At 47.0% G+C, this 14,377-nt stretch overlaps 1 protein-coding gene across 1 annotated transcript in view; it reads left to right on the top strand.

Moving 5' to 3' along the window:
* The first annotated feature begins 2,082 nt into the window (after nt 1-2,082).
* Nucleotides 2,083-14,377, top strand: part of b4galt3.L (beta-1,4-galactosyltransferase 3 L homeolog) — a 15,586-nt gene continuing 3,291 nt past the window's right edge. The window contains 5 exon segments of the mRNA NM_001085950.1: nt 2,083-2,168; nt 11,591-11,852; nt 12,285-12,520; nt 12,618-12,808; nt 13,529-13,651. Coding sequence (NP_001079419.1) covers nt 11,597-11,852; nt 12,285-12,520; nt 12,618-12,808; nt 13,529-13,651 — 806 coding nt within the window. The 5' untranslated portion in view covers nt 2,083-2,168; nt 11,591-11,596.

The raw sequence follows: 14,377 nt of genomic DNA, 5'->3' as shown, positions 1-14,377 counted from the left end.
TAAACTATTCATCATTGTCTCCCTATAATAATAACTGAACTACATTTCCCAGCATCCCCTCATTGTCTCACTATAATAATAACTGAACTACATCTCCCAGCATCCCCTCTGATAACTGTCATTGTCTCACTGTAATAATAACCACTGCTGAACTACATCTCCCAGCATCCCCTCTAATAACTGTCATTGTCTCACTGTAATAATATCCACTGCTGAACTACATCTCCCAGCATCCCCTCTGATCACTGTCATTGTCTCACTATAATAACCACTGCTGAACTACATCTCCCAGCATCCCCTCTGATAACTGTCATTGTCTCACTATAATAATAAACACTGCTGAACTACATCTCCCAGCATCCCCTCATTGTCTCACTATAATAATAACTGAACTACATCTCCCAGCATCCCCTCTGATAACTGTCATTGTCTCACTGTAATAACCACTGCTGAACTACATCTCCCAGCACCCCCTCTGATAACTGTCATTGTCTCACTATAATAATAAACACTGCTGAACTACATCTCCCAGCATCCCCTCATTGTCTCACTATAATAATAACAACTGAACTACATCTCCCAAAATCCCCTCATTGTCTCACTATTATAATAACTGAACTACATCTCCCAGCATCCCCTCTGATAACTGTCATTGTCTCACTATAATAATAACCACTGCTGAACTACATCTCCCAGCATCCCCTCATTGTCTCACTATAATAATAACTGAACTACATCTCCCAGCATCCCCTCTGATAACTGTCATTGTCTCACTGTAATAACCACTGCTGAACTACATCTCCCAGCATCCCCTCTGATAACTGTCATTGTCTCACTATAATAATAAACACTGCTGAACTACATCTCCCAGCATCCCCTCATTGTCTCACTATAATAATAACAACTGAACTACATCTCCCAAAATCCCCTCATTGTCTCACTATAATAATAACTGAACTACATCTCCCAGCATCCCCTCTGATAACTGTCATTGTCTCACTATAATAATAACCACTGCTGAACTACATCTCCCAGCATCCCCTCATTGTCTCACTATAACAACCACTGCTGAACTACATCTCCCAGCATCCCCTCTAATAACTACAGCATCCCCTCTAATAACTATCATTGTCCCACTATAATAATAACCACTGCTGTACTACATCTCCCAGCATCCCCTCTGACAACTGTCAATGTCTCACTATAATAACCACTGCTGAACTACATCTCCCAGCATCCCCTCTAATAACTGTCATTGTCTCACTATAATAACAACCACTGCTGAACTACATCTCCCAGCATCCCCTCTAATAACTGTCAATGTCTCACTATAATAACCACTGCTGAACTACAATTCCCAGCATCCCCTCTAATAACTGTCAATGTCTCACTATAATAATAACCACTGCTGAACTACATCTCCCAGCATCCCCTCTGATAACTGTCATTGTCTCACTATAATAATAACCATTGCTGAACTACATTTCCCAGCATCCCCTCTGATAACTGTCACTATTCTCATCAGCAGCCACTAATAAACCAGCTGACACTTTACTGCACGAAAACTGTCAGTTAAGGGCTAGTTTATACCAATGTGATCCATGAGCCCCTATTGTACCTTCAGCACCAGCTGTATCCCCAGGCCTGTACATACACGATATCACTATATATATGCAGCTGTTGTTGGACCACAACTCCCTGCAACTTTATAACAAAACTTGCTGGGAGTTACAGTTTAGCAGCAGCATCAGGCAGGACAATATAGAATATTCCATGTAACAAAGCAGCTCAGGTAACCCCCCTGCAGCAGGTCTATTCAAATCTGACCAACAACTGGCCTATTGAGTGTAACAAGTACATTAATAGAGGCAATAGGCTGAGGTATTCCTGAGCCACAACTCCCAGACAGGTTGCCCTCCCCCCACTCCCACCAAATAAATAGCCCCAGGCCTGGCGAACAGGATCTGTGAGTGGGAGGGAGGGAAGGTGGAGCTAAGGGGAGGGGGTGGAGCTAAGGGGAGGGGGTGGAGTTTGAAGCATGAAAGCAGCATCACAGGGAAGGGAGGAGAGAGAGTGAGGCCATGACAGATGAGAGCTGAGCGCAGGATCTGCCCCATCTCCAGGGACTATATTATCCCATCAGCCCCGACCCCAGCACCACATAAAGGGTAAGTACATTGTCTTTATACACAGGTGTCTGGGGATTGGCCTGGGGGATGGGAATGAATGGGGGGGGGCAGGTGTAGAGATTCCAACTGTCACTTATCCCTTTCTACTCTCCACTGGCTCTTTAAATAGACTGTCAGCTCCGTGTCCAGCTTTAACAGTGACACCTGAGTGAAGGATGCTTGGAGCTGAGGATGGGATTCCTCCTTTAGATTGCTAGCTCCCAGGAACAGGGCCTGCTCACCTGGACTACATGGGACTGACTGATGTCATACGAATTAGACCCCCCATTATTATAATGTACAGCAGTGACCCCCTTATTTATATGTATTGCACCAGCCTACTGTATTCCTCAGCGCTGACCAATGATAATACAGGGGACGTGATGAAACAGACAGCGCTGGGCAACAGAGCTTACAGTCTGAAGATGAAGTTGGAGACAGCTGTGTTTTGGGTCACTAGGGTCTAACGTTAAAGGGGGTGTTCACCTTTAAATTAACTGTTTGATGTAGAGAGGGATATTCTGAGACTATTTGTTATTATTTGTGGTTTTTGACTTATTTAGCTTTTTATTCAGCAGCTCTCCAGTTTGCAATTTCAGCCGTCTGGTTGCTAGGGTCCCAATTACCCTAGCAACCATGCATTGATTTGAAGAAGAGACTGGAATATGAATAGCAGAGGAACTAAATAGAAAGAGGAGTAAAAAAAAAAGTAGCAATAACAATACATGTGTAGCCTTACAGAGCATTTGATTTTTTATATGGGGTCAGTGACCCCACATTGGAAAGCTGGAAAGAGTCAGAAGAAAAAAAAGGGAAATCATTAAAAAAAACTATAAAAAATGAAGACCAATAGAAAAGTTGCTTAGAATTAGCCATTGTATAACATACTAAAAGTTCACTTAAAGCTGAAACACCCCTTGCACTATTGATGAACTACAACTCCCAGCAGCTGGAATTAAAATATCTGATAATTGTGAAACTAGACAACCCTAAACCAGTCGCCCCGTTGGAATGTCCTGTGCACACTAACCTTGAATGTATTCATGTAACGGAGCTGCCATGCTGCTGTGCATTGGGGTGCACCTGTATTGCCCCAAAACCTTTCCCTTGTCCATAGACTTGTATGGAAAGTACCTTATACTATAGGTCCAAAAACTCCCTGTACCTGCGGCCTCGGATGAACCCCCATAGAAACCAACAGGAGACATGAGCCTTATGATTCTGCAATGTCATTGGTCAGATAGGTAGGCGGGCCTGTGCCTTATTGCCTAAGGAACCAATCAGCATTGCTGGTTCGTCTTGTATCTAGTGATGGGCGAATTCATTTGCCAGCCGCGAATCTGCGGAGAATTTCCGCGTTTCGCAGCCAGTGAACAACTTTGTGAAACTTTTTGTTTCGCAAATTTCACTAGAAATTCTGAAATTTTTCACCGGTAGAAATTTGCCCATCACTACTTCTATCCAAACTCCGCTCTCCTGGAATTCCCTGTGTGTAGGATTTCCCCTTTGTAACGTTGCTCTGCTGAGCCCTCCTGTGATACTCTGGAACGGTGCGATCTCATTGGTCAGGCCTGCGATGACTTTACCAGCCCCCTGCTGAGTTTTGTTGTGTTTGACTGTACTCTATGGAATGCTGAAATCTGATTGGTCAGGTTGGCAGGTACCCCCTGGATCAGTGGTTAATTCCTAAAAGGTTTGAGGCATTTAGGGGCAGATTTATCAAGGGTCGAATTTCAAATAAAATAAAAATCTCAGGCAACTGATCTTCCCGTGTGCCGCTACCTTTAGTGTTTCCTACAGACCAAGGGATCTCAGCTGTATCAAAGGTTGCTGGGAGTTGTAGTTCTCTAAACTGCTACAGGGATTTTGGGAAACACATGTTTTAGCTGGGGGTATGTTGTACTGCAGGCGCTTTCCTGAGACCTGTAGTTTAACAGATCCTTAATTCCCCCTCTTTTTGTAGAGAATCCCCGACTGCCCTTACAGTAAAGAACCCCTTCCTATGCTGATGTGAGATCTCCTTTCCTCCCCACCAATGAATCACTCATTCCCCCTCTCTTGGTAGGGAATCCCATAACCTGACTGCCCTTACAGTAAAGAACCCCTTCCTATGCTGATGGTGAGATCTCCTTTCCTCCCCACCAATGAATCACTCATTCCCCCTCTCTTGGTAGGGAATCCCATAACCTGACTGCCCTTACAGTAAAGAACCCCTTCCTATGCTGATGGTGAGATCTCCTTTCCTCCCCACCAATGAATCACTCATTCCCCCTCTCTTGGTAGGGAATCCCATAACCTGACTGTCCTTACAGTAAAGAACCCCTTCCTATGCTGATGGTGAGATCTCCTTTCCTCCCCACCAATGAATCACTCATTCCCCCTCTCTTGGTAGGGAATCCCATAACCTGACTGTCCTTACAGTAAAGAACCCCTTCCTATGCTGATGGTGAGATCTCCTTTCCTCCCCACCAATGAATCACTCATTCCCCCTCTCTTGGTAGGGAATCCCATAACCTGACTGTCCTTACAATAAAGAACCCCTTCCTATGCTGATGGTGAGATCTCCTTTCCTCCCCACCAATGAATCACTCATTCCCCCTCTCTTGGTAGGGAATCCCATAACCTGACTGTCCTTACAGTAAAGAACCCCTTCCTATGCTGATGGTGAGATCTCCTTTCCTCCCCACCAATGAATCACTCATTCCCCCTCTCTTGGTAGGGAATCCCATAACCTGACTGCCCTTACAGTAAAGAACCCCTTCCTATGCTGATGGTGAGATCTCCTTTCCTCCACACCAATGAATCACTCATTCCCCCTCTCTTGGTAGGGAATCCCATAACCTGACTGTCCTTACAGTAAAGAACCCCTTCCTATGCTGATGGTGAGATCTCCTTTCCTCCCCACCAATGAATCACTCATTCCCCCTCTCTTGGTAGGGAATCCCATAACCTGACTGTCCATACAGTAAAGAACCCCTTCCTATGCTGATGGTGAGATCTCCTTTCCTCCCCACCAATGAATCACTCATTCCCCCTCTCTTGGTTAGGGAATCCCATAACCTGACTGCCCTTACAGTAAAGAACCCCTTCCTATGCTGATGGTGAGATCTCCTTTCCTCCCCACCAATGAATCACTCATTCCCCCTCTCTTGGTAGGGAATCCCATAACCTGACTGCCCTTACAGTAAAGAACCCCTTCCTATGCTGATGGTGAGATCTCCTTTCCTCCCCACCAATGAATCACTCATTCCCCCTCTCTTGGTAAGGAATCCCATAACCTGACTGTCCTTACAGTAAAGAACCCCTTCCTATGCTGATGGTGAGATCTCCTTTCCTCCCCACCAATGAATCACTCATTCCCCCTCTCTTGGTAAGGAATCCCATAACCTGACTGCCCTTACAGTAAAGAACCCCTTCCTATGCTGATGGTGAGATCTCCTTTCCTCCCCACCAATGAATCACTCATTCCCCACTCTTGGTAGGGAATCCCATAACCTGACTGTCCTTACAGTAAAGAACCCCTTCCTATGCTGATGGTGAGATCTCCTTTCCTCCCTACCAATGAATCACTCATTCCCCTCTCTTGGTAGGGAATCCCATAACCTGACTGCCCTTACAGTAAAGAACCCCTTCCTATGCTGATGGTGAGATCTCCTTTCCTCCCCACCAATGAATCACTCATTCCCCCTCTCTTGGTAGGAAATCCCATAACCTGACTGTCCTTACAGTAAAGAACCCCTTCCTATGCTGATGGTGAGATCTCCTTTCCTCCCCACCAATGAATCACTCATTCCCCCTCTCTTGGTAAGGAATCCCATAACCTGACTGTCCTTACAGTAAAGAACCCCTTCCTATGCTGATGGTGAGATCTCCTTTCCTCCCCACCAATGAATCACTCATTCCCCACTCTTGGTAGGGAATCCCATAACCTGACTGTCCTTACAGTAAAGAACCCCTTCCTATGCTGATGGTGAGATCTCCTTTCCTCCCCACCAATGAATCACTCATTCCCCTCTCTTGGTAGGGAATCCCATAACCTGACTGTCCTTACAGTAAAGAACCCCTTCCTATGCTGATGGTGAGATCTCCTTTCCTCCCCACCAATGAATCACTCATTCCCCCTCTCTTGGTAGGGAATCCCATAACCTGACTGCCCTTACAGTAAAGAACCCCTTCCTATGCTGATGGTGAGATCTCCTTTCCTCCCCACCAATGAATCACTCATTCCCCCTCTCTTGGTAGGGAATCCCATAACCTGACTGTCCTTACAGTAAAGAACCCCTTCCTATGCTGATGGTGAGATCTCCTTTCCTCCCCCACCACTGAATAACCTGTTCCCTCAAAGGAATTTGGTTGAGCCCAGAGATTCAGGTTGAAGTGGATGGACTTGTTTGGGACATGTGAATATGAAAGACTCTGTGACAGCAGATGGTTCCTGAGGACATTGAGATTGAATGGAGGAGCAGAGGGAAAGTAGGGACAACACAAGGCACAAGGGGTCGGGGATCACTGGGTACAAAGAGATGTAAATACACAGGCAGATAAAGCTGCAGATATCAGTCGTTTAGACCAATTAGTCAGCTAATCTGCCTGTGTATGGAGGATTCCGACGAGTCTGTCCAATCAATATCTGGACACGATATCGATCAGGAAGATTTTTTCTCCCAACCGACCCGTCTGAGCCCCTTGCGCTCGTCGTAATCCGATCGTTCAGCCATTGGGCCGATGTAGCCGTTAGTGGCATAGTATGGCCACCTTTACTTACTATAACAAGAGGGTTACACTACTACTTGCTGAATGGGGTGTAACTATGGACACACGCGAGGTCACAGATAAGAGTTGGCCTTTGGTATGGAACGGGTTAATAAGAGACATTTGTTTAGTTGGTCGCCAGTGACTAATAATAACACTGGGGCTTCACAAGACAATGGCCCTTGGCCCCTAATTATACCTGTACGTTCCTGTGTCTCAATTGTTACATTATTGTCCCAGTCACCTGCAACCTCTCCCCTAGTTATTTGTATAAAATATAAATATATAAACAAGCGCCGCCTGTAATCTGCTGGGCCAAACTAACTCATTCCTACTGTGTGACTTTCTGCCGGAAACATGTAGTTCTACTGGGTCCTTTTATATACAGTATATATATATATATATAACAAACAAGGGAAAGTTGTGCTCACCACTAGTTTTTAAAACCATTAGGCGGGGGTGCAATGAGGGTGTGACCACAAAATACATATAGACAAATACAAGAATCCTCTGCACTCAACCCATTATCAATATATTTAAGACAGAGACATTTTGTGCTACTGCTAATGAAAAATGCCTTACCCTTTAAACAACACAGGGATTGTTTGTCCATATATTGCAATATATTTAAGCTGAACAACTACGTCAAAGTCATCCCATATCTGGCCATTCCTACGCTTAATTTTCATCTGATTCATTAAGAATTCTATTGCTTCATTATACATTTTATAAAAGGGACGAATACGTTTTACCTGCAACTTAATCAGATGAAAATTAAGCGTAGGACTGGCCAGATATGGGATGATTTTGACGTAGTTGTTCAGCTTAAATATATTGCAATATATGGACAAACAATCCCTGTGTTGTTCAAAGGGTAAGGCATTTTTCAGTAGCAGTAGCACAAAATGTCTCTGTCTTAAATATATTGATAATGGGTTGAGTGCAGAGGACTCTTGTATTTGTCTATATATATATATATATATATATATATATATATATATATATATATATATATATATATACCCCTAGAGTAGCACAAGGACGTGGCCCAGGATTACCTGGGTATGTGGGTAGGTAGTTTGTGTGCAGGTGGGAGAGGGGAGGGATACATAGTCCCAGTACAGTAGGTACAGTAGGTATGTGGGTAGGTAGTTTGTGTGCAGGTGGGAGAGGGGTGGGATACACAGTCCCAGTACAGTAGGTACAGTAGGTATGTGGGTAGGTAGTTTGTGTGCAGGTGGGAGAGGGGTGGGATACACAGTCCCAGTACAGTAGGTACAGTAGGTATGTGGGTAGGTAGTTTGTGTGCAGGTGGGAGAGGGGTGGGATACACAGTCCCAGTACAGTAGGTACAGTAGGTATGTGGGTAGGTAGTTTGTGTGCAGGTGGGAGAGGGGTGGGATACACAGTCCCAGTACAGTAGGTACAGTAGGTATGTGGGTAGGTAGTTTGTGTGCAGGTGGGAGAGGGGAGGGATACACAGTCCCAGTACAGTAGGTACAGTAGGTATGTGGGTAGGTAGTTTGTGTACAGGTGGGAGAGGGGAGGGATACACAGTCCCAGTACAGTAGGTACAGTAGGTATGTGGGTAGGTAGTTTGTGTGCAGGTGGGAGAGGGGAGGGATACACAGTCCCAGTACAGTAGGTACAGTAGGTATGTGGGTAGGTAGTTTGTGTGCAGGTGGGAGAGGGGAGGGATACACAGTCCCAGTACAGTAGGTATAGTAGGTATGTGGGTAGGTAGTTTGTGTACAGGTGGGAGAGGGGAGGGATACACAGTCCCAGTACAGTAGGTACAGTAGGTATGTGGGTAGGTAGTTTGTGTACAGGTGGGAGAGGGGAGGGATACACAGTCCCAGTACAGTAGGTATAGTAGGTATGTGGGTAGGTAGTTTGTGTACAGGTGGGAGAGGGGAGGGATACACAGTCCCAGTACAGTAGGTACAGTAGGTATGTGGGTAGGTAGTTTGTGTGCAGGTGGGAGAGGGGAGGGATACACAGTCCCAGTACAGTAGGTACAGTAGGTATGTGGGTAGGTAGTTTGTGTACAGGTGGGAGAGGGGAGGGATACACAGTCCCAGTACAGTAGGTACAGTAGGTATGTGGGTAGGTAGTTTGTGTACAGGTGGGAGAGGGGAGGGATACACAGTCCCAGTACAGTAGGTACAGTAGGTATGTGGGTAGGTAGTTTCTCTACAGGTGGGAGAGGGGAGGGATACACAGTCCCAGTACAGTAGGTACAGTAGGTATGTGGGTAGGTAGTTTGTGTGCAGGTGGGAGAGGGGAGGGATACACAGTCCCAGTACAGTAGGTATAGTAGGTATGTGGGTAGGTAGTTTGTGTACAGGTGGGAGAGGGGAGGGATACACAGTCCCAGTACAGTAGGTACAGTAGGTATGTGGGTAGGTAGTTTGTGTACAGGTGGGAGAGGGGAGGGATACACAGTCCCAGTACAGTAGGTACAGTAGGTATGTGGGTAGGTAGTTTGTGTACAGGTGGGGGAGGGGAGGGATACACAGTCCCAGTACAGTAGGTACAGTAGGTATGTGGGTAGGTAGTTTGTGTACAGGTGGGAGAGGGGAGGGATACACAGTCCCGGTACAGTAGGTACAGTAGGTATGTGGGTAGGTAGTTTGTGTACAGGTGGGAGAGGGGAGGGATACACAGTCCCAGTACAGTAGGTACAGTAGGTATGTGGGTAGGTAGTTTGTGTGCAGGTGGGAGAGGGGAGGGATACACAGTCCCAGTACAGTAGGTACAGTAGGTATGTGGGTAGGTAGCTTGTGTGCAGGTGGGAGAGGGGAGGGATACACAGTCCCAGTACAGTAGGTACAGTAGGTATGTGGGTAGGTAGTTTGTGTACAGGTGGGAGAGGGGAGGGATACACAGTCCCAGTACAGTAGGTACAGTAGGTATGTGGGTAGGTAGTTTGTGTGCAGGTGGGGGAGGGGTGGATATCGTACAGGACAGACATTACTGTGAGACTAGTGTGACCTCTGGAATGTACCAATAGAAGAGGGAGAAGGTAACCAGGATACAGGTCCCTCCTCTCTCAATATCTCTGAAGTGGTTCCAAGGTCCTAGAGGAGAAGGATTTAGTTCAGACCAGGAGCTGCACTTGAACCTTGGCTGTAGATAAAGCTGCTGCTTATGACAGTGTAACCCCTCCATGAGTCCATTTTTGGTGCCATAAGGAGGACACTTTGATCTCTCACACTGCAGCTCTCACTTACTGACTGTATTTAAAGGAAAACTGTCACTCACATGAATATAAATGCAGTGAGTCTCAGCGAGCACTTAAAGGGGCAGTAGCACAAGGATTGAGGGGTGTGTATGAATTCCAATAGGATCTATAGTTTCCCGTTGCCAATATTGACTGTGGGTTAAATTGGCTGATGGAGAGACACTTACAGTAAAATGGGGCCCAGGGTTCCACATCAGGTCAGAGAGAAGGTTTTGGTTTCTCTAAATAATCAGGGTCACATGACACTCGGGGATTTCCATAGAAAGGGTCCAAAGATGGTGACTATTGTGTAAAGCATTAATTAAGCACTACTTGCCCTGCTGCTGTAACCTGTAAGTAATGCTTATTTTCCATTTGTATCAACATTATTATCCTTTTAATCATAAAGTGTGAGGTCACGAGGAAAGTGGTAATTATTGTAATTTTACTGGGAATGGAATGTATCATTGCTCTTGTCTCGTCCGCCTGCACTGTCATAACACAGCCTTCCACTACTACATGCGCCCTCATGTGTGTGTCCTGTCCTGCTTTATGGCAGCTGAGATTCTAGCTATCTGTATAACAGAACATTCTGTCCCACTGGCTGCACAGATCCTATCTGATCCCCATTGTAAGCAGCAGTCCTGTCCTGCTTTATGGCAGCTGAGATTCTAGCTATCTGTATAACAGAACATTCTGTCCCAGTGGCTGCACAGATCCTATCTGACCCCCATTGTAAGCAGCAGTCCTGTCCTGCTTTATGGCAGCTGAGATTCTAGCTATCTGTATAACAGAACATTCTGTCCCAGTGGCTGCACAGATCCTATCTGACCCCCATTGTAAGCAGCAGTCCTGTCCTGCTTTATGGCAGCTGAGATTCTAGCTATCTGTATAACAGAACATTCTGTCCCAGTGGCTGCACAGATCCTATCTGATCCCCATTGTAAGCAGCAGTCCTGTCCTGCTTTATGGCAGCTGAGATTCTAGCTATCTGTATAACAGAACATTCTGTCCCAGTGGCTGCACAGATCCTATCTGATCCCCATTGTAAGCAGCAGTCCTGTCCTGCTTTATGGCAGCTGAGATTCTAGCTATCTGTATAACAGAACATTCTGTCCCAGTGGCTGCACAGATCCTATCTGATCCCCATTGTAAGCAGCAGTCCTGTCCTGCTTTATGGCAGCTGAGATTCTAGCTATCTGTATAACAGAACATTCTGTCCCAGAGAACACACTGTAGAAAGAAGCTTTTATTGGTAGTTGATAAAAGTGGACACAACTTGTGGTTTGCTGCACTGTTGCAGAAAATACTGGGAGTTTTAGTTTGACAACAGCAGGAGAATGAGGGATTGGATTTACAACCCCCATATGTTTCTGTCTCTAGGAGCCAATTCTATGCCAGGGGAGCTTTTGGTTTCATGTCCCCTCACTTTTTGTTGCACCCCAAGGTCCCAATGATGAGGCGTGTGTTAGAGCGTCCCTGCACTCTGGCAATGCTCATTGGCTTCCAGTTTGCCTTCATGGTCTACTTCTCCTTTGGTGGCCTCCGCAGCCTGGCCTTTATCTTCGGACGCTCCTCTGAGCCCAGTTTTGACTATACCCGCACCCATGATGTCTACAGCAACCTCTCCCTGGTCAACTCCATGGTGCCCCCTAGTACTGAAGAGGACACCCTACTTCCTAGATGCCCACAGAGATCCCCTTATTTGGGTAAGTCTTGAGATGGTCCACTTCCAAATTTGTGGGGTTCATGCTTGGATTAGTATAGAGAGTGGGTGCTCACTGGGACTAGTATAGGGAGAGTGCGGTGCACACTGGGACTGGTGTAGCGAAAGTGGGGTGTAAGCATTTTTGGGAGTGGGGTGCTCACTGGGACTGGTGTAGTGAGAATGGGGTGCATGCTAGGATTGGTATAGGCAGAGTGGGGTACTCATTGGGACTAGTATAGGGAGAGTGGGGTGCACGCTGGGACTGGTATAGGGAGAGTGGGGTGCATGCTGGGACTGGTATTACTTGGAGACATTGGAGACAGGAGGGGTGTGGGGGTCAGACCCATATTAAGGGCTATGTGCTAGTAGTTAGACCACTGAGAGGAAACACAAAGATGGCTTCCTTCCCCTGACCCAATCTCCTGTCTCTTAGTGGGCCCCATTTCCGTCACCTTCAGCCAAATCCCCACCCTGAGAGAGATTCACAACAAGAACCCCCTCGTGTTCAAAGGTGGGGAGTACAAGCCCCCAAACTGTGAGGCCCGGCACAACACGGCCATCATCATTCCTCACCGGAACAGAGAGACTCACCTGAGGCACCTGCTCTATTACCTGCACCCCTTCCTGCAGCGCCAGCAGCTCCACTACAGGATCTACATCATCCATCAGGTAAGTGACAGTGGGGGTAGGGGGTTGATGGGGTGCCATTTTGCGGGGTCACACAGAGCAGCAGTTGATTCTCTTGTCATACGTCTCTGTCCCTCAGGCGGGTAACTCCACGTTCAACCGGGCCAAGCTGCTGAATGTTGGGGTGAAGGAAGCTCTGCGGGATGAGGACTGGGACTGTCTGTTTCTCCATGATGTAGATCTGATACCTGAGAATGACTTCAACTTGTATGTGTGTGACCCCTGGAGCCCCAAACACGCCTCTGTAGCCATGAACAAATTCAGCTACAGGTGAGGGGCTAGTGTTGCTTCTCCCTTTCTGATGCCCTCTGCTTCTCAACCTCTCCAATGGCTCTCCCTTCTTCCCTCCTTACTTACCTCTCTGGTGGTTCTCTGCTTCTCTTCTCCAATGGCTCTCCCTTCTTCCCTCCTTACCCACCTCTCTGGTTCTCTCTGCTTCTCAACCTCTCCAATGGCTCTCCCTTCTTCCCTCCTTACCCACCTCTCTGGTTCTCTCTGCTTCTCAACCTCTCCAATGGCTCTCCCTTCTTCCCTCCTTACCCACCTCTCTGCTTCTCAAACTCTCCAATGGCTCTCCCTTCTTCCCTCCTTACCCACCTCTCTGGTGGTTCTCTGCTTCTCAACCTCTCCAATGGCTCTCCCTTCTCCCCTCCTTACCCACCTCTCTGGTTCTCTCTGCTTCTCAACCTCTCCAATGGCTCTCCCTTCTTCCCTCCTTACTTACCTCTCTGGTTCTCTCTGCTTCTCTTCTCCAATGGCTCTCCCTTCTTCCCTCCTTACTTACCTCTCTGGTGGTTCTCTGCTTCTCTTCTCCAATGGATCTCCCTTCTTCCCTCCTTACTTACCTCACTGGTGGTTCTCTGCTCCTCCTCCCCAGTGGCTTTCCCTTCTTCTCCAACAGATATGTTTATTATTGTACTTCTAGCATCCTACCAACAGGCAACCTGGCCTCTCAAATGTTCCATCACATTTTCATTTGTTCCCCCTTAGCCTGCCATACCCTATGTATTTTGGGGGAGTCTCTGCCCTAACCCCAGACCAGTATATGAAGATGAATGGATTTCCTAATGAGTATTGGGGATGGGGAGGTGAAGATGATGATATTGCCACCAGGTAAGTGCAGTGGATCATATCCCCTTTCTTTTTAACCATTTAGTCCTTTCCCATTATGTTTCATACTGGTCTTTTCTCATTCCTCTCACGTTGCCCCTTCCCATCCTTCACCCTTTGTCTCCCTCCCAGTTTTCTTTCCCATTTGTTATAAGTCACATCCCCAGATCTTCAGAATTTGGACTGCCCTATGACCCCCACCAATGATTTTGTGTCTGAGACCTGACACGTTGTGGGGTGCTGAGCCACCGGCCCTTCTCATCTCTTGTTTTTTTCTCCCCATGCTGCATGACTCCCCCTCTCATCTGCTTGGATCTCATTTCTCCATTGAGTTTCCTTTTTCTTCCTCTTGCTGCTCTTTTCTTTTGTTTTTCGTGTCATATCAGATGGCGGCAGCAGCAGGTAGGTGAATGGAGTGAAACAGGAGAGCAAGGTGAGCAGCTATTGTCTATCTGAAACTCCCTGTGCTGCCACGAATGCCCTGAGAACTGTCAGTGCCGAAGGGAGCAGGACATTGTGGGTCTGTGCCTGAGGAGAGAGGGGCATTGTGGGTCTGTGCCTGAGGAGAGAGGGGAATTGTGGGTCTGTGCCTGAGGAGAGAGGGGCATTGTGGGTCTGTGATTGAGGAGAGAGGGGCATTGTGGGTCTGTGCCTGAGGAGAGAGGGGCATTGTGGGTCTGTGCCTGAGGAGAGAGGGGCATTGTGGGTCTGTGCCTGAGGAGAGAGGGG

Source organism: Xenopus laevis, chromosome 8L (assembly GCF_017654675.1).
Source record: "Xenopus laevis strain J_2021 chromosome 8L, Xenopus_laevis_v10.1, whole genome shotgun sequence".
NCBI lineage: Eukaryota > Metazoa > Chordata > Amphibia > Anura > Pipidae > Xenopus > Xenopus laevis.
This window is presented reverse-complemented; position numbering and strand designations above follow the sequence as displayed.